The sequence below is a fragment of the Carassius carassius genome, chromosome 1 (assembly GCF_963082965.1).
Source record: "Carassius carassius chromosome 1, fCarCar2.1, whole genome shotgun sequence".
Classification (NCBI taxonomy): Eukaryota; Metazoa; Chordata; class Actinopteri; order Cypriniformes; family Cyprinidae; genus Carassius; species Carassius carassius.
Genome location: NC_081755.1, coordinates 16,615,788 through 16,636,341, shown reverse-complemented (window position 1 = coordinate 16,636,341; position 20,554 = coordinate 16,615,788). Strand labels below are relative to the sequence as shown.

At 37.1% G+C, this 20,554-nt stretch overlaps 1 protein-coding gene, 1 long non-coding RNA gene and 1 other non-coding gene across 6 annotated transcripts in view; 1 reads left to right on the top strand and 2 right to left on the bottom strand.

The window, feature by feature from the left end:
* LOC132140394 (testis-expressed protein 2-like) overlaps nucleotides 1-16,301 on the top strand; it is a 52,878-nt gene extending 36,577 nt beyond the window's left edge. For 3 of the 4 annotated variants that reach the window (XM_059549184.1, XM_059549190.1, XM_059549195.1), the window contains exons 3-12: nucleotides 5,644-5,844; nucleotides 6,241-6,559; nucleotides 6,922-7,130; nucleotides 7,840-7,983; nucleotides 8,067-8,166; nucleotides 10,707-10,827; nucleotides 11,452-11,562; nucleotides 11,742-11,951; nucleotides 12,204-12,324; nucleotides 15,925-16,301. In XM_059549184.1, coding sequence (XP_059405167.1) covers nucleotides 5,644-5,844; nucleotides 6,241-6,559; nucleotides 6,922-7,130; nucleotides 7,840-7,983; nucleotides 8,067-8,166; nucleotides 10,707-10,827; nucleotides 11,452-11,562; nucleotides 11,742-11,951; nucleotides 12,204-12,324; nucleotides 15,925-16,059 — 1,671 coding nt within the window. In that variant the 3' untranslated portion in view covers nucleotides 16,060-16,301. The remainder of the gene's footprint in view (nucleotides 1-5,643; nucleotides 5,845-6,240; nucleotides 6,560-6,921; nucleotides 7,131-7,839; nucleotides 7,984-8,066; nucleotides 8,167-10,706; nucleotides 10,828-11,451; nucleotides 11,563-11,741; nucleotides 11,952-12,203; nucleotides 12,325-15,924) is intronic. The other variant, XM_059549201.1, reaches the window with a different exon arrangement.
* A 2,267-nt stretch (nucleotides 16,302-18,568) lies between these two features.
* LOC132154153 (small nucleolar RNA SNORA50) lies at nucleotides 18,569-18,702 on the bottom strand. Its single transcript, XR_009437088.1, has one exon. It is a non-coding gene; the product is annotated as a small nucleolar RNA SNORA50 (small nucleolar RNA).
* Nucleotides 18,703-18,752: 50 nt separating this feature from the next.
* Nucleotides 18,753-19,611, bottom strand: LOC132140425 (uncharacterized). Its single transcript, XR_009433805.1, has 3 exons — nucleotides 19,435-19,611; nucleotides 19,113-19,146; nucleotides 18,753-18,924 (listed from the first exon to the last, which is right to left on the bottom strand). It is a non-coding gene; the product is annotated as an uncharacterized LOC132140425 (long non-coding RNA).
* Between the last annotated feature and the right edge of the window lie 943 nt (nucleotides 19,612-20,554).

The following is a 20,554-nucleotide window of genomic DNA, read 5'->3' as shown; positions in this document are numbered from 1 at the left end:
CTTGAATAGTTACTTGAGTAAGAGTAAAAGAGTATCGGATAAAAAATCTACTCAAGTAGTTAGTTACTAGTTACTTTGGGTCATATATACTGAGCCTATTTTTATTTAGATATATAGATAAAATGTATGTAATGTATGTGTGCGTGTATAAATGTATATATTTCATCAGCCTTTACTCCAATTTATGTAATTTATTATAAAACCCTGTCTGTTTACTTAAGTAACAGATATAGGTGTCATGCCATAACATATTTTTAATACAACTGACTTTATATTAAATGTGAATTTAACATTGAAAGTTAATGTGATATAAATATTGCTACTAATCTTTCATTGTTCAGAAAGAGAGCAAATAACATTTACACTATTAAAGATCATTTTCACTGACAGTCTAGATTTCAATCACTCTCAGAAACTCCCATTAAAATCACTGAAACTGTTAACACTGTGAAATCAATATCTTAATTATAGATTCGTACACAAATCTGCACTTTGTTGTCTCTGACGAGAGAATTCGCCAGAAAGAGGTCTCCAGTGAGCGAGCGAGTGAAGGAAGCACCGGCATTTTTGCGATGACTCATCGGAACACCTCTGATTGGCCAATGCTTTAATAAGCCCCAAAGAATCATGTGTGATTGGTTATAATGCGCAGCGCTGTATAAACGCATCTATCTCTGGCTCAGCGCCAGCAAGCGATCACAGATCAGAATTTAGCAGCTGATGATATGACTTGCTGAACGTACTCGTACAGTGTGGTTGTATTAAAATTAATAAAATCTTAATCGGCTATTTTTTGTCTTTTGGAAGCTGCATTCAATTTGACTCCCCTCTGTTATAAGCCACACACGTACAACAAACTAATGTCACAGTGGTATCGTGTACTGTAATCGAATGTAGCCCAAGTTATTACCTGTTAAACAGTAGACAGCACACGCGGTGTTCATCTAATAAGGATCTCCATCGCTAGCAAATAATAGCCTTTGCAGATTTGCTTTCAATTCAGTGCAGTTCCAGCCACGTTTTCAACGCTGCTGTTCTTAAATGTTACAACTCCGAGTGAACCACTTCAGACGCTCAGCACGTGCGGCAGGGAACTGAACGACTCATTCAAACTGATTCATGAACCAATTCACTCGTTTGCCAATTGGTTTGATCAAGCCTTTGAACAGAATTGACTCAAAAGAATGAATCATTCGCGAATGGGCATAGCTCATTGTCCAGAGAAAAGTAGACTGCGCGTTTGGAATAAACTGAAGCATTTATAACATTTATTGCATTAAGATAAAGTAACGAGAGGAGCGTCGCCCACAGTAACGAAGTAAAAGTACAGATTTTTCCCCAAAAATTTACTAAAGTAAGAGTATAAAGTACCCATCTTTAAATATACTCCGAAAAGTATTAGTTACCCCAAATAATTACTCAAGTAAATGTAACGAAGTAAATGTAACTCGTTACTACCCACCTCTGCATATATCACATCATAGACTGTAGTATCATATACACAGAACTGTAATGGTTCGTCAAAATAAAAGTATTTGCCAGAAATCTATTACTATTGTTCAGCAGAATGTACATAGCCCACTACTACTACTATTAAAAAGAAACAAACATAATTTTTAAAGGAATAATCACACAACATTTCTTCCATGTTTTATTTTTTATATTAAATCCCCATTATTTACCAAAAAATAAAGTTTGCTTAATTTTAAATAATTAAAAGATAAATTAAATGAATGTTTTATGCCTTCATTTGTTAACCAGAAAAATGTATTAACACAGAATTTCTGAAGGGAAAAAGCATTTCACATAAGGATATTGTAAGAATTTGTGTAGAATTTTTAAGAACTAATTTTGTTTTTATGCATTTAAATAATTACACATGCTAAAACACAGAATTAGGTAACGATAAAACATGGTGAAGAAAAAATAAAACGTTTCATAGGGCCCTAAATATGTAATATTTGGCATATTTGTTTTTGCAATAGTTTTTTGGGGGTTAATTTTCTTTTAAAGATAACGAGATATAGCAAACTATTTCAAGATATATTTTTTGCTCCATATCGCCCAGCCCTATGGCAAATGGTTGTTTTCTGCAACTTATTGCACTTAACTCTTTTTAACGTCAAGCTATTCTCTGCTATATGCATCTACCTAAAACTTCTGCAACGTTTTGATTTAAGTAGTCTAAATCAAAACATTAAATATTATTCAGATATCGCATGCCCTTGCGATATGCATATCACAATATTTACATTTGCGATATTTCAATAATTCCAATATATTGTGCAGCCCTTGCTGATAGCAAGACATGCAAACAAAAAAAACAAGCAAACCGAACGCAAGAACAGCTGTTACTTCTTACCCAATTGGTTAATAAAAACAAGCACACAATCAAAGGAAAATCTGGAGTTGGGATAACCTTCAAGACCAAAGGTGATACCTTTTTAAAAGCTCATTATCATCAAATTTTTCCTAAAATCTTTACGTTCAGAGGCAGATTGCCGGCACTCTTCACTATTCCTAACATTTTACAGATTTAGGAGCTAGTTTTAGTGCTAAAGCGCTTTGTGGAGTACTCTTAGAGCAAAAATTTAGGAGTCCTAAATTTAGGACTGACACACCAATTATTTTAAAGAGTTTTTACTAAACTGGTAAGCTGTGAGTTACTTTTAGCCTTAAAGTCCCCATGAAATGAGAATTAAAAAATGTTTGTTGTTAGTATCAATATGTTAGTCTTAATGTTATCTATAAGACATTGTGCTCCAGACAAGTGACAAAATTTGCATTCAAAGATTGCAGTTAGTCACTTCCCCCAAAATGGCTCAACATTTTTTTTTGACGTCACATCGTACTTCTTTTCATCAAATCTACTGACCAATCAAATGCTCTCTATAATCCGAAGCGCCTGTCCCCTGCAGTATAAATAAACACTGAAGCACAGGCTGAGATTGGTCACTTGTTCACAGTGTAGTATTTCCTGTACAGTGAATGCCTTGTAGTGCACAATGTAGGTAATAGGGAATGATTCAGGCAGTGTAAATAAGATTTCAATTGGTGCAAATGAGGTGTGGTTTCAGGCAAACCACGGTAGCTCACACAGTCTGATCCAGACTTTGGCTCCGGTCCAGAGACGCGATCGCACAGAGCGGATCATATGCACGAGTGCATATATAAAAACTTTTACAATTACACAGCCTTAGCATAATTATGACCACTATTTTGTTTTACTAAGAGTTTCAAATTGAATCTAGGGGGTAATCTATTAGACTGTGGCTGTCAAATGCAGCTTTACCAAGCTCAAAGTCTTTGGCACAACCAGATATAAACAAACCGCTATTGCCTATTTTAAAAGGGGGCAAGGCTGCTTGATATGTCCCGCCCTTTCTTCCTGTTTCAGTTGAAATTACGACACCACATAGAATAAGGCTGTGTGTTTCAAGCCACTTCAGGGGACCTTTAAGATGTTTTGTGAATACCGCCGCAGATCTCTAGTCTAGTGTCTCCTTTTTAATCCAATAAGCAGTGACCCTGAAGTAGATTCTCTGCCTTGCACTGCAAAAGTCTGTTGTTGTTGACACTTACTTCATTTTGCTATAACACTTACTTCATACCTACCTATTTATGGTGTGGGTAGACTGCTTCCTGAGTTGACAGTTGATTAAAGTCATACTGAGGTGAAGAGTAACCAGAGTCTTGAAAGGAGGTTGTTCCACTACTGGGAATGGCCGAAGGCCTTCACAAAAAAGCTGATGCACATCTTATCTAGTGTGGCCTTTTTTGGCTTCTCCTGATTATGAAATGATCTGGTCAGTTCTGCATTGCTTGTTTGAAATGGAAGATGATCACATTTGATAGTCATACTAGGTCATGGTGGATGTTGTTGATGTCATGTTTCTATGCAGGACAAGAGTGTTTTTGAGAAATTAACAATATAAACTAAGGTGTCTCCAGAGATGGTTGAGACTCTCTGATAATAACGTTTCTGGGTCCAAGCCTCCACTTTATTTCAAGCAACAATATTGCCTCGTCATCCATTTATGAGCACATTATAGCACACCTTTAAGCTAAGCTTTCATAAACCCACTGTGTACATTGCCATCTTCATGCTCACATTCTCCCAGACATAAATATATTCATGATTTAGTGAAGATAAATTGTTGTCTGGCCAACTGAGATTTCATTGTGGAAATAAAGGCACAGTGATGTTATGTCAGAATGAACTACTTGGTAGCAGCCAGGAATGCTCATAATCAGGCTCATTATCATCATCGTCACCACTTAGTCTGTTGGTCTCTGCTTACATAGCCATTTATCTAAACTCATCTGAAGCAAAGAGGCACCAGATCATGTTTTTTGGTAAAGCTGTTATCCTTATCATTGGCTAGGTCCTTGATTGAAGAAAAATCTTACAAATTAAGAGATTTAGAACATTCAGGGATGTTTTTAATAAAAGTACCACACATTCATTATACTGGTGATTTTTTTTTTTTTTTTTTTTTTTTTCCCAAGCTGAGGTGCGATGACAGTTAAAATACGTCCAATTTAAAAAAAAAAGCACATGCTGCAGTGATATTAATGCAGCACATAACTGCAGTCTGCAGCGCATGCTTAGAATAAACAAAGTTAAATGTTAAAATATTTCTAAATTATAATTTTTGTTCTTGGGGTGAATAAACTTAAATCATCGTATTAGCACAAATTAGTGAAAATTAAATTATTTTCATTTGCACTAGTGGTGGTATTCGTCTTATCAATATCAGTTTAACCTGACTGATTGAGTGGAAGAGAGTAATGTGTGATATGTCTTCATTTTGCCTGCCCTGAGCTGTATAATATTATCAGGCCTACCTTTGTTCATCTGACTGCCCATCCTTCAGCCAACAAAGGCAGTACAGTCCTTCCTCATACTTGTTTACTTAACAGTGCTGTAATTAGTTTCTTCATTTTGGCCTTGTAGTGTATAGAGTATTTTTTATGATTTATTTTTAGCATTTTTGCCTTTACTTTGATAGGACAGTTAATTGACAGAAAGTGAAGTGCCAGAAAGAGAGTGGGGCAGGATCAGGAGCTAAATATGTCAGCGCGCTGCCCACTAGGCTGTCATTACCAATTCCTTGTTATGTTTTTAATTACACGTCCTGGTCAGGCAATGCTTTTATTTTTTGCCACACTTTTTTTTTTTTTATTCTTTAAAACAACAACATACAAACACATCTAATCAACAGAACAGTCATTTGGTCACCTATACATTCCTACACAAACATACTGTATTGATGGAGGTATATCTCAGATGATACACCAGACAATAACTGTGTCACTGAACACAGTGGTACTTTAGTTTGAGAACAAAATAATCATGTATTATTGACTTTTATTGAAAAAGAAAATATTTAGAATCAATTGTTTTTTTTATTTTTTTATTATTCAGAATCATTTATAACTTTGAACACATTTGTTGAAAAACTGCATTCTCAACTTGTAATGTTTCTCAGAAGGTACAAGCTGTATTATGACATGACATAATGGTTTGGCTTGTAACCCAACAGTGTAGTTTGAGATTGGTCCCTTATATACTACTAATTAATTTTTCTTTTTTTGTGGGCCATTTGTTGCGTTGTAAAATGTCTATGCTTATGTTTTCAGGGTTGGATGAATGAGATCCACAGCTATGACCCTGAGACGTATCACGCCACATTCACTCACTCTGTGTATGTGCGTCTGGAGGGATCTGTCCTGCGACTGTCCAAACCTAACCGCAATATTCCCCGCCGGGCAACCTTCAACGAGCTCAAACCTGACGTCACCTATGTTAGCCAGAAGATCTATGATCTCACCAACAGTAAGGTGAGTGGTAGACACGATCCCTCAGTGCACAACCTGTTTTGTTGCATTGAATTACGGCAATTAATTTACCCCAGAGCACTTAATGTACAGGCCCTATTCAAACTTTGTTTTTTAGAGAATTTAGTATTTTGTTAATGTAAATTAAGGTTTGAAAATGTCTTTTTGACTTTAATAGATTCATAGAATATGACATAGAATTTTAATATTTCAAATGTTGCTGACAAACTGGGCACCATAGTAATATTACAATGAATAATTGTACATTCATTTGAGATGCTATATCAAATTGTTTGCAAATCTGAACTTTTTTTTATGTTTTGCAAAGCTTTTCAAAAATGAAACTTATTAAACCCTTTACATGCATACTATATGAGGATTTGAGTTCTTGGATTACAGATCTACCTGGTGCCTCATAGCCTGGCCAGGAAAAGGGTGTGGAATAAGAAGTATCCCATCTGCATTGAGCTGGCCAAGCAGGATGACTTCCTGGCCAAAGTGCAGGGAGATAAGTCTGACGTGTTGGAGGAGAAGGCCCCTGCAGCAGGAGACCGGCCAGAGGCTGTAGGCACTAGTGAGGAACCTAAGAGAGTGCACACAGAACCTGTGCTATACCTGTTTGGGAGAACAGGAAGAGACAAAGAGGAATGGTTCAGAAGGATGCTACTTGTGTCCAAGCCGAAATCAGAAGCCAAGAAGCCCTCTGGCCTGCCTACAAGTAAAACATTTACAAATGGTCCTTTATTCAAATCATTAGTACTTTCATTAAGTAAAAGTATATTTGCAATGATGGCACAATAGATACTTTTCAGAAGTTGAAGTCATCATGTTTGAGTAAACTTGTTGTGAATGGAAACTGCAACACAGAATGGTTTGCATTCCCATTTGCTCCAATTGCAATTTTTTCATGAAAAAAAAATAAGTAAATGTAGTTTTCTTTGAAAAAAAGTTCCATAGGAAATATTTTTTCTTATATAAGGACCATTGAATGGGCTACACTTTTATTCATACATTAATTCTCTTGTTTTATTTTTTTATTATTATTATTTATTAATGAAGTAGTATTATATCTCTCGGCAGGCTGTCTGTCTCATAGCCGCAGCAGCAGTCGTGGCAGTCTGGATGAAGTGCTCCAGTCTCATCCCAGACAAAAAGACCTTGATGCCAGTGTCAAACAGAAAGTTCTGGAATACAACGTCTACATGGCCAAATATGTCAGCCAGTCTGCAGGTAGCCCAACCACAAGCCCTGTTCAGAGTGCTGGAAGCAGCCCGGGAATTGTGAAAAAGGTACATAATATTTCACATTGTACATTTTCCTAAAAGCAATCTTTCATTTAAAAACAAAACATCAGCTTAACCATCCCTGCCTATCAAAAATACAGAGACTCATACATCCAGACTTTGACTTTGTTTCCATCCACACATTGTTATGTGAATTTTGGGATATTGCATTAAAAATGCAGGATGGAAATGCCAATATGGGCATAAAGTCTTAAAATGTGCATAAAAACTTGTACACTCGGTTGAGCCATTTTTTTTTTTATCCAATAAGACAACATGGATAAACAATAATTTAAACATTTACTGAATAATTTTGGTGTAACAAAAGACTTGTATGACTTTTCCTCAACAGATGATGTGACTGGATAAAATTTACTAGCCAGTGCATTTGTAAATCTTAATTATAAACCTATAACCAATATCTGAGATTGTACAAATTAATTTAATATTTCAAAATTGTATGTAACATATTACATTGTATGTGGCATTTACCAATAACTGTAAACAGTGAATTGTAATTAACCATGCTAACACTGTAACACATGGCCTTTTTTGGCATATTTTGGGTGATATTTGGGGGATCTTTTAAAATTTAAATTGCTCATCATTGCCAGTCAAAAAAGAAATAGTATAGTGCTATCTGCTCTCTGTAGTCTGAGACATTACCTTAGTGTCTTCCAATGAAGATCTATTTCTCGTTGTGTTTGTCACATAGTTTCCAGCCAGTCAAGAGCAGGAGTCTGAGTCTGAAGCCTGGGTCAATGCACTTTTAGGTCGCATTTTCTGGGACTTTCTTGGAGAGAAATACTGGGCAGATGTGGTTTCCAAAAAGATCCAGAAAAAGCTGAGTAAAATCAGGGTGAGTACAGATTTACATCTTACACCAGATTTTCTGACTGCGTGTTTGTTTAAAACAGTAACTTAGTGTCTTGATTATTACAGCTGCCATACTTCATGAATGAACTGACCCTCACCGAGCTGGACATGGGAATATCTATTCCCAAGATCCTTAGCTCATCCAAACCATCTGTGGATCACAGAGGTAAGGCCAGCTCTGTAATCCTGATTTATGTTTATTATTGCTATTAAAGGAAAAATGATTAGCTCAAAAGGGGAAATATTTATGAATACTTATGATTAAATAAAGATAAGAAGTGCTTGGTCTCAGACATCAGGTATGCAGAATTAATCAACATTGTTAGGGGCTCAAATTTATGAGTATAAACTACAAACAACAACGTTTGCATATTAGCAAGACTTTACCTAAACCCTAAAACCTCTAAACACTTAACCTACAATATACCAAAGAACAGGTTATAGAGTTTAGATTAAAACTAATTATAATAGGGAATAATTATAATTGCAAACATTAAAATTGCACACAATAAATTATAGGATTAAAAGGGTGTTTCAGTGTTATTTTAAATTATTTTGGGTCTTAAACGGTCTTATCTAGCTGGTGTGTCTTTGCTGCTAATTTCAGTTTAGGTAGTTCCACAGACACTCTGGCACCTAGTTTGCTTGTTGGGTGTGGGATATTGTGGATTATGTAAGGAATAATTGACGACGAGCCATTAAATTATTGAAAGATAAAGCACAATACTGCACATTAGGAAATTGTTCAGATTATGCATTTCTAACCCTTTATCATTTTTTGTCCATAAACTTTTCTTGTGCTCAGGACTAATTACTTTCTTACTAATTACTAATCTTATTTCAAGCCTCCATTGCTAGTTGTGGAGGCTTGAACCATTAATAATTCAGTTATTAATGCAGACTAAGGTGGTTACTACATAATTCGGTCATATAATATATTACTCACCCTGGTGTTGTGGTGGTATCCTTCAAGTTTCAAGAAAAAGGATGCAAATGTTGTTTTTATTCAGTTGAACAGGACTGAATACATCAGTTCCTAATCTTTTTCTATAAAGATCTGATTTGTCCATGACTTGAAAAAAACATCATTTATACTTTTATGTATGATAAAATATAAATTTATATATATAAATATATATATATATATATATATATATATATATATATATATATATATATATATATATATATATATATATATATATATATATATATATATATGTATGTGTGTGTGTGTGTGTGTGTGTGTGTATATATATATATATGTGTGTGTGTGTGTGTATATATATATATATGTATATGTATGTCGGTCCTGGAGAGCTGCAGCCCTCATAGTTTTGCTTCAACCCTAATCAAACACACATGAACAAGCTAATCGAGGTCTGAAGGGTTACTAGAAAGCTACAGGCAGGTGAGTTTTAATTAGGGTTGGAGCTGAACTCGGGCTGTGGCCCTAACCCTTCATACATATACATACTGTACACTCTAACATCCAACACACTTTTATCCAAAGCTCCTTGAATTGCATTCACGGTACACATTTCATTATGCTATAATGCTAGAAATCATTATAGAAGACTTTGGCAACCTACAATGGCCCATAGCAAGAATCATCAGGTTACATTTTCACACAGGGTGCCTAACATGGAGTTACACACATTGTGCCTAGCAAAATGTTACTTTAAATGGTTAGTTCACCTAAAAATGAAAATTAGGCTGCATTTTACTCATGTGACTTTGTATGTGACTTTCTTGTTTCAGACGAATCCAGTCTGAGTTATATTAAAAATTATCTTCCCCAGAGCCGTTGCAACACCCATGCAACACCCGTTGACTGCAATGATAGAGCTTGAAAGATCAAAGACCTTTTTTTAATATAACTCTGACTGGATTCGTCTGAAACAAGAAAGTCACATACATCTAGGATGCCTCTGGGGTGAGTAAAACGTAGCCTAATTTTCATTTTTGGGTGAACAAACGCTTTAAGTCTGGTTCTTTCAGCAGTGTCATGAGATCTTGTTCATCTCTTTATCTTACTGCTGATTTAAAAAAAAGAAATATTCTGTACATACTACAATCATTTACTGTGGACTCTGCTGCAAAACCATTAGATGTGCCTCAACCACAGTCGAGCTATATCTGCACTGTATTGCTGGAGCAGCACCCCTACAGTGAATCTGTGTGATTTGGTAAATCACAATTAAACTTCTCGTTCGTCATCGAGGAAGCAGCCCGCTGAGCTCAGAGGATCAGTGTGACTCTGAGCCAATCAGAGTGGAGCAAACTCAAGTACTGACCTTTCACTCACTCAGGAGGAAGTGTGCATCATGACAGCATGGCTTTTACGATTGCCGGGGGTTCACTGGCGACTCATGAATGAATTTAATCAGTGTAAACACATGCTGGGTGCAGAAGTCCAGACCGCTTGATTTGATGAACCAAAGAATCAGAGAAATATGAAGGAAAGTGGTGCTTTGCAGGTTTGAAATTATGAAAGAGTATCAGTAATATAATTTATTACTAAATTATAATTTATATAATAAATTATTATCCAGTAAGAGTTTTCTGTTTTATTAGTGGGACATCGCAAATAACACATTTTTGTTATGTAAATGCAATGACATTGAGGCATTCGTTTGGAAATGTGACCAAATAAATTTTGGGACCGCTGTATAACTACTGTTTGAATATCCGTTTGTACTTTAGGCCTTTGGTTTGATTTGGAGATCTCATACAACGGTTCCTTTCTTATGACTCTTGAAACCAAGATGAACCTGACCAGATTGGGAAAGGAGGGGGAAGGACTTGGAGAACAGGGAAAAGAAGGGTAAGAGTGATATTTCAGAAGTTCCTCGTTTCTTGTTCTAAATATTTGGGCTGCTGCCTTTTTTGTGTTTATTTGATGGGAGATTTTTTTTCTGTTGGATTTAATCATCATTTACTTTTTTTTTTTTTTTTTTACTCTTTCCTCTGGACTGATTTCTTTTTGGATGTGAACTCTTAATGGTGAGTTGAATCAGGGCTTTTCTGAAATCTCTCAATGTATTGTGCATTGCATCTGTTTAGAATTTTGCTCCATGCATTAAACTGACATACACTTCACCACTGAAACACCATCACATCCCCGCATGTGCTTGCAGAAGTTCTGTTCCAAGCCCTTGAATGAGCGTCACATTGCATTCTGGTTGTGACCACAACTTATACCTGTGGGTTTGTCTTTGTGTGTGAAACATACCTACAATATCTAAAAGTGTTATAGCTCACTGGGATTCAGAACAGACCTTTCATCTTTGTTTCGAAGAAATACTTTTTTTTTACTGTGTATCGGCTGTGGAGTTTGTCGACTAGTATAGCTGTGTTGCAGCTTTGCAAATTCCCTTGCTTTCAGAAAGCCAGTTATCATAGAAATATGCTGCCTAAAAGCCTTTGTTTGTCTTTGTGCATGGACCAGAACCAGACCACGCACTTACTTCCTGGCCGACAGTGATGAAGAGTCATCGAGTGCAGGATCTTCTGATGAGGAAGATACTGTGGAAGTGCCTGAAATTCCAGGAGTGGAAGGGTGAGATTGAGGAGCTTACCATTTCCTTTTCTGTTAAATTTGGGACATTGTTACCAGTTTAACAGCTTGGACACAGAATTAGTCTGTGGGTTAATAACGGCCACAAACCTGATGTACTAAGATGTACTCTGGCAGAACATGCTGTATAATAACTTACTTGTGGCTTCTTTTCTTCACAGATATGTTGGGGGACACCGACCCAGCAAAATCATGCGCTTTGTGGACAAGATTGCCAAGTCTAAGTATTTCCAGAAAGCCACGGAAACAGAGTTCATTAAGAAGAAGATCGAGGAGGTGTCCAATACGCCGCTGCTCCTGACAGTGGAGGTTCAGGAGTGTCGAGGAACACTTGCTGTAAACATTCCACCACCTCCAACAGACAGGATATGGTATAGCGCTTCCTTCAATATTCTCTTCACATTTCCACTGCACAGAAGTCTGATAATATCTCTGGACATTCTACAAGCTGCTAGTATGCCATCTGCTGGTCATTATTCAGTACACGTCAAGATATTTCATGCCAATGTCTGTTCAACTAAGTATATAAATTTTTAGACCTCAAAAGTAAAACATGTTCCTGAAATAAAGTGTTCAGAGTAAAGACTTGAATGTGGACATATGTGGATGTGTGTTTATTTCAGGTATGGTTTCAGAAGTCCCCCTCATCTGGAACTGAAAGCGCGGCCTAAACTGGGTGAGAGAAAGGTTACTTTTGCTCATGTGACTGACTGGATAGAAAATAAACTCAATCAGGAGTTTCAGGTAAGCATATGTGAACTTAACATGAACGCTAAAATGTTTTTCCACGGATTTCATTATGAATGCAAAAATAATTGCACTATAAGATCATTAATGCATAATTCATTTCATTATTTTAATGCACGTTTATTATTATAGATATTTCTGTAGTTCTTGCAATTTCAGGATTTTAAAGGAGTCATACCCTCGTATTACCTTGGATACCTACTGCTGTATTATAGTCTTTCAGGCCCTTCTAAAAAAGAAAAGTGGAAAAAAAATAAACACAGAGCTCCTCAGACCCTTATTTCTGTAGGCATTATTGTCTCGCGAGATCTGATGCGATATTTTGGCTGTTGTGGACAGTCATTATAATAATGCAAATGAGGGGCACGTTGATTGGTTGCAGGAAGGGGGGGGGGTTGACAACACAGGTAGCGCTTTAGCATATCATTACAAACTGACATCATGGCGCAAGTTGTGAATGAACGCGACCGGCTTCCCGGCCAGTGTATAAGTATGAGGCGCCGTTTAGGGCTTAAATCAAACTTCATTCACGCACACATATGACACACGCTTGCATATATACTAAGTGGTCACACATACATGTATATGAACTCACGCACATAACGTTACTCATATGAGACACGAGCACAGCACACACACACAAATATAAGACGAGCACAGCACACACACACAAACTAGACGGCGCCTCATATATAAGCGTTAGGCAACAAATAAACAATAACCGAATTCATGATGATCTCAGTCATTTGTTTTTTGCAAAGTACGTTAGCAGCCATTCCCCATACCTCGAAGCTAATACTCCTGCCAGTGTTGTGCCTGAACGCGTTCATTGAACGATAGTTCATGAACTCGTTCATATTTTGGGCGAACATGAACTGAACGTACCGCATTACTGCCTGATGAACGTTACTGTGAAGTCGTTCATTCTGGTGTCTGTGAACGCCACGCTCTCTCTCAGTTTAACTCGAGCGCCAACCTCCCGCTCTCTCTCGTGAGGCCAATAAGGAAGTGACTTAAACTGCAATTCATCGACTGGCCGCTTGAGGCTGGCTGCAAAAGGGAGTCAGTACCATAGACTCCCCATGTTAAAATGCCCAACTTTACAGCAGGAAAAAACATGTTTACAGCCTGGTTCAAAAAATGATTTTGGTCTAAATAGCTAATTTTGCCCTTCATGACAACTGTGAGGGGGGTGAATTTTTTTATAACTCATCCGTTTAAATTATATTAAGACTTAAAGTTCTGCATAATTAAGGGGGTGGCCACTTGAGTGACAGGGAGATTGCCGCTGCTGACACTGCCGGTGCGCTAGGTGGGCGTGGCTACAGCAACTAGCTCCCGCCTTTTTGCCCATTTTTGATTGTCCGGGAGAGTCGCGCGGTGACGCGCTGCCAAGATGGCGACGGCCCGCTCTACACACTTTAGCTGTGTCTCATTTAGAAGGCCACGTCCTCCGGAGGTCACATCCTCTGGAGGTCGACTCCTCTCTAGGATGCGTATACGGAGTGTCCTTAACCCTGGGATTAAACGAGACGGCCTTCGTAGGATAGAAGGAAAAGGATACAGGAAGTATCACGTTGCTATGCCAACACATAGCGTCGTTGCGCTCTCACACTTGTTAAAGAAAAAAATATTAGGAAAATAATTTCTAAATTTGGAAAGTAATTAGAAAAAAAAAAGTTTTTACTTGTTTTATTTTATTCAATGTTTGAGGAGCTAAACACTTGTAATCATGTTGACCACACTTGTAATTCAATTTTTAAAAAATGAAGAACTTTAAAATACTTACATTTAAACACCACATCTCCGCTTGTGTGTAGATCTGCCGCCGCCATTTTTTCAAATAAACAACGGTTATTTATGGCGACGCAAAGAATTGTGGGTTATCTGTAGCAGCGAAGGATACACCTCATGTATCCTTCGAATTCCTGTGAAAAAAGGTTGCATTCGAAGGTCTCATTCGGAGTGTGCTACTTGCTTTTCTGAAATGAGACAACCTCGATGACGTATGCAGCCTTCGAATGCAACCTTCGGAGGGCGCAGCCTTCTAAATGAGACACAGCTTTTAGGCTTCAAAAACTCTCTTCAGTAGTCTACGGGTGACGTCACGGACACTACGTCCATATTTTTATACAGTCTATGGTTTAACTTCGTTCAGTAGGATGCCAGATTTCTATAAAGCCTTCTAGGCGAAAACACACCGTAAACCGGCCTTAATATGTAGCGGAAAAAACACCCAATCTGGCAACGCCAGACTCTCTTGTTCAAGCTCGTTCATCAAAATGAACAAATCTTTTTTCGAGTCATTTCGTTCACTTAAGGGGCTTTAAATGTTACTATTAACTGGCAAATTCCCCAAACACATCAACCTACGCAATCTTGATCATATTCTGAATTAAGAAATCATTATAATGCAGTCAAAAGTCCGTTTTTGCAGTCAGTTTACAGGGAACATAAATAATTACTTCACCACGAGTCTTTCGTTTATTTGTCTAGTGACAGACGCAATAGCATAAAATAGCCGCATTAGCAGTTAGATGCTGTTTGTTACACAGTAGAGCAATAAAAACACAGTCTTACTGTTTCAATTGCATGCAATTTTGTTGGAATGGTGCTTCTCCCGAGCTTCGATGCCAACTTCGCCTGATATAGCCCCAAATCTGTAAAGGATTTCAGCGTACAATGTGTTTAGCACAAACACGTAACGATAAGCCAGTGGGAAGGGTTGAAGGAACCGCTTCATTAAAAATTAATTTAATCCACTGGTCTCTGATAGGTAGGTCCGTTCTTGGTAGAGAAAACACATTTACATGTTGATTCTGGCAGTCAACCACAGAGCAACTCACGTGTGCACTTTGTTCCAGCGTCTTTCTCGACTGTATATGAGGGGGAGAGGGGAAGGGCGAGCTTCCTGCTGCGGTGTCCATATATGGTATATTCTGCCCCGTCTTGACGTCAAGACGGGGAAGAAATCAAAATCTCGTATTTGAGTGCGCGTGCACGTGGGCTATTTTACAAACACTGAGGTAAACAAACGCTTCACTTTTAAATATCGGCTTCCCGGCCAGTGTATAATCGTTAGGCAATCATAACATACATTGATTCTTGTGAATCAATCAAGTGAAAATTGTGGGTCATGACTCCTTTAAAGAATTTGTTTGTGACTATATTACAAATGATACAATTGTAAAGTTCATAATTTTAATATCAGACTAAATTAATAAGCATTTTCAAAGGTGTGATTGCCATTCATTAGTGCAGGGGGTTCTCAAATTTGGCCCAGGAGGTTGACTTTCCCGCTGAGTTTAGTTCCACCTAATCAAACACTCCTAAAAAAATTAATCAAGGTCTTTGAAATTTAGTTTGATCAAGGTTAGAGCTAAACTCTGGTTAAAAAAGTAGACCTTAAGGACCAAAACTGAGTTTCCCAGTGGTTTTCTCTCGGTAATTAAAATCTGCACTCATTCCCAGTATTGAGCCAAATATTTTGTGTATACATACATAATGAGCTCACACTTGAGATCTCTGAAAGTATAATTTGAATAAGATTCATACTTCCTCTTCTTGATCCTCTAATGCTTCCATTACCTTACGCAGAAAATATTTGTAATGCCAAATATGGATGACGTCTGGCTGCCTATCATGCACTCTGCCATGGACACGCGTTCCAATGCCAATGCCTTGAAGAATGAAGAAACCTTGGACCCTGAGGAGTCCCTTGAGGACATGTGAAGATTATTTAATATATCAAAAGATAAACAATTCAGTCCCATGAGGGCAGGACTATACCCGAGTTGAAAATTACAGGCTCCATATTGCCCATTGAACAGAGCTGTGAAAAATCTGAACACATTAGTAACTAAAAGAAAGGATGATATTGCTTGCTTGCTTGCTTTTGATTTGTTTGGGACAGTACGAATGCACATGCTGCTGGCCCTTAAACAGAATACAGAGGTTTTGGTGACATACTAAAATGCACACAAGTGATGTTGAACAACTCGTGAAGAAACAGTATAGAAGACTAGGTAAAGTGTATACACTACCTCTGTTTGATGCACGCTGACTTACCAAACGTCCTAGTGTCGCATGAAAAGCCCTAAACTCTTTCCTTCAAAAGCCTAACGTCTGGTCAGCAGATATGGATTACAACCCGAGGGCTTTCACTGGACTTTTGGTATGACAGGGTGCCTGCAAACCACCTGGAGGGTTCGATATTGGGGGCCGTGCATCCTTGGGATGTACAGAACGTGCTACAAACCAGTAATAGATAAATCTTGTCATTTTAACAAACTCTAAGCCAAAAGGGGGCATTTCTGAGATTTGCCCCATTTGATTTTACCCATGATTGTCATATGCTTCTAGCAGCAAATAATTCATTCACCACCATTATCCTCTTCCATTCACCGCTGCCTGAGCCCTCTTTGTGGCATCCGATTATGCAATTAGATCAATTTCACTGTGCTCAAGAGGGACACCAGCCAATAACCTCTCATTCCTAAGCCATCCCTTCTCAAACAGACTATTCTAGAGGATAGGGTTCAAGAGCTTTCTATGTGAGATCTCTCCAATCATTGCCCCTCTGCAATGGCCGTAGATCAGTGGTTCTCATATGGTGAGTCGAAGGTCTATTCTCAGAGAAAAGCAGGGATTATGGTGCAAAGTTAGGACAGCAAGATAAATAGGCCAACCTTTTAGGAGAGGAAAGACTTTTCATATCTTTGTATAGTTTGAGTTTGTCATCTAATCAGCCCTGCCATGTTTAGTGCAAATCCATGTCACAGAACTCAAACCTATTTTTCTTGTTTGAAGAGCAACCAGAAAGGGCAAATTTGTTGAGGGATGTAATTTTTACAGTTTTTTTTTTAGAAGGGTGTTTTATGATCGTAAAGGTAAAATAAGATCTTTGATTAATAGTACTTAAGAGGCTTTCACATTATTACATAAATTACATAAATGTGAATTTTAAGCCATTGTGTTTTTCATAAATTTAGTCAGAACCAAAAAAATTTTTCTTCTGTGATTTTGAACTGAATATTGAACAGACTGATGCTAATGGACTGAATGTGTGGCCTGCCCTTGCCTTTAAAAACCATTAACAAAACTGCACAAGGCGTATAAAACACAACCCGACTACATATGATCTATATATTTGTGCCGAATACAATGTTTCTTATTCAGCCTATCTTGTAAATAACTTTGTATTTTTTTGGGTAGTTCATGGTAATATTAATATATTTCAGTGTTTGATTTGATTTATATTTTTGTTTACTTTACTTTGTGTTGGGATGTCCAGTCTTGAATCTGGGTCCGGAAGCAAAACCAGTTGAGAACCACTGGGCTACACCTCACATTGCATTTCAGATCAAGGCTCAAAATAAGTGCTATTCTATTTCCAGCTATTCTATTTCCGGATTAACTCAAGTCTTGTGTACATGTGAAGAAGCTTGTTGAATGTACAAGAGTTCATAATTTTGTCAAGTGTTGCTTTTAATGTGCTGTCAGGTAGACTTGTTTATTATTTACTGTGCTTGCAGGCCATTGGTGTATTAAATCATGTTGGTAGTTTCTGTTAAATAACAGTGACAAGTGATCTTTGTCATCGAAAACATTATGAATGAGTTTTGACATTCATCCATTATCGGATACTTAACAGGTATTGACAGGTCTGAAAAAGTGTTTTATATCCAACACCACACATTCTGTATCTTTGCTGCCGCTGAGATTTCAGAGAATGTAAATTATGGCTTTTTCCACCTCCATTTTGCATTCAAGTCTAAGTATCAATACTACGTGTAATTTGATTTCAATGTGTTTTTGTATCACTGTTTATGCTTCAATATTGCCATTCTCAATTAATCTTTTGTGTGCTCTCTGCCAATTGCTGTTTCCTTTGCGCAATATTTAATTTTAATATTGTGTTCTGCCATATTGACAACATGATTGTGTGTAGAAATTGATAAACTGCTTTTGCAAAAATAATTCCAGAGGCGTTTTTTCTCAAAGCTTCTGTTGAATGGTTTTAAAAGAGCTAATACCAAGAGGCTCCAGTTATAACAAGACCTTGCTTGAACCACTTGTGCCACGAAGGGGATCCAGTTTCAAAGACAGTGATTAAATACAACATTGCAACAAATAAAATATACCGTTGTGAGCCCCTTTCTCAGATCCACTATTACCCTCTATTTCAGTGCCCCTTTATATAGTAGAACACATGTGGAAAATATTGCATATACATACAAAAAGTTGTCGACTGCTTTTAAAAGAGCAACTTGGGGGGAAATCCAAGAGGCTCCAGTTATAACAAGCTTATACTATTGCACTGTTGCTTGACCCACTGAGCCATGAAGGGGCTCCAAAGGTTCAAATACAGTGCTTACATATTTTCACATAAAACACTGCAACAAAAGACACACCTGCAAATATGTTTATCTTGTTTATTGTTTACAGACACTCAAACAGGATTGTTCAATTTTGTTACATTCACAAAATATTACAGTACAGTATAAAGTTTAAGTACATCTGCAATACACACAGCCATTACAATGAACATGGTGAGGAACATACAAACCTCCGCCTCTTCCAAGTCACCTTCTCCCCCTGTTGCAAAAAGAAAACATCTTAAATATTCCAGCTTCAAAGTTAGATTTTAAGTTGAAATTCGACAGTCTTGTCAGTTATTTTGAATTGACATCACTGATATTCAGCAGTCTAACGCAGTAAACACATCATTCAAGACCACACAAATAGAAAAATGTATGAAGCAGTGAAGTCAGGCCTGGTTTTACCTGGCCAAAAAGTCCACTACAACAGCAAATAAGCCTAAAAGAGGGACAAAAACAAATAAGTCTCAGTTGTATTATAATTTAGTAAACATGAGATTTATGAAACACTATTAAAATGTAATTTCGTGCTGAATGAGCCAAGCCATGTCGCAAACGTGCTCAGGAGCAAAACCACCACGTGTTCACGTTTGTTAAGAGTCTACTTGCATACGAAATACACAAAATGTAAACTTACAATACCATTCTAGTTCATTTAAATGAATAAATACAATCAGATTTAATATTACGTACACTTTTTTCAGCAGATATGTTACATTATATTTACCTGAATAAGTCGACAAGGAGAGTTCACTTGTCCGTCTGATTTAAAAAAAAAAAACAAAGCTTTTCCTCAATCTTATCACTCTCAGGGGTTATCATTCTAAAGTGAGACAAACGAATACTTTGACCTAAACCACTTCTCTGAATATTAGCATCATCTGCGTACGAAATCCACTGGACTGAACTCCAGGCTCGTTCAGTTATATGGGGTGACACCAACCTCCCAAGTACTCCTCGCTCCGCTTGGCTCACGTGTGCCTTGGTAACCAATCACAGCATAGCCCTGACGTCATTGAATTGCTGTCAGAGCTGCATTGGCTAAAAGACAATCAGTCACGCAACACAGTGCTGTCAATGGAGGAAAATGTGGTTCCAGAAATTGTTTATACAATACAAATACATATACCTACAAACATGTTGTTGTGCCATGGGGTAGGCACAACACGTGTGTGTAACAGTTGACACGATGTGCAATAGTAGGCTGTGTACAGAAGGATGTGCTGCTTTACCACAGAGGAACTAATTGGGGACATTCACAAGATTGTCTGATTGTCCTCATCCCACCCCATAAATGATTTCTTGATGCATTGTCTTTATTTTGAAACATCAAATGACTAAAGAAATATTATTATGATGATTATTATTATTATTATATTAAATGACTAATTGTTAATGCATCAGTATCTACCTTCGATATGGAAGTTAAGCTATGTTCTTTGATTCCTAATTCAAGAGCATCCATAGATAAACAACTAGAAGAATAACAGTATTTGAATTTACCAAAAATGGTAAACCTATTTGTGCTAAAAAAAAACAGCATGTTTATGATTATGATAATAAAGTAAAATAATATGATAACAAATAACTACCAGTTTGAAACTTAAAGCAGCATCATTTTTCATACAGCAAAATATCTGCAAGTACCTGCGTACCTGCTCTTGCAATAAAAATAAGACTGATACTGAGATGCTTTAAAAAATATGCAGCTGGGGATTTTTTTTATCTGTATTTATCAATAAAATACACAAGCATTTTAAAACTTTTATTTTAAAAATCAATTAAAACAATTTAAAGCAGAGTTTATTTATCTTGAAAAACATGCCAAAAAGTGTAGTCAAGAACAA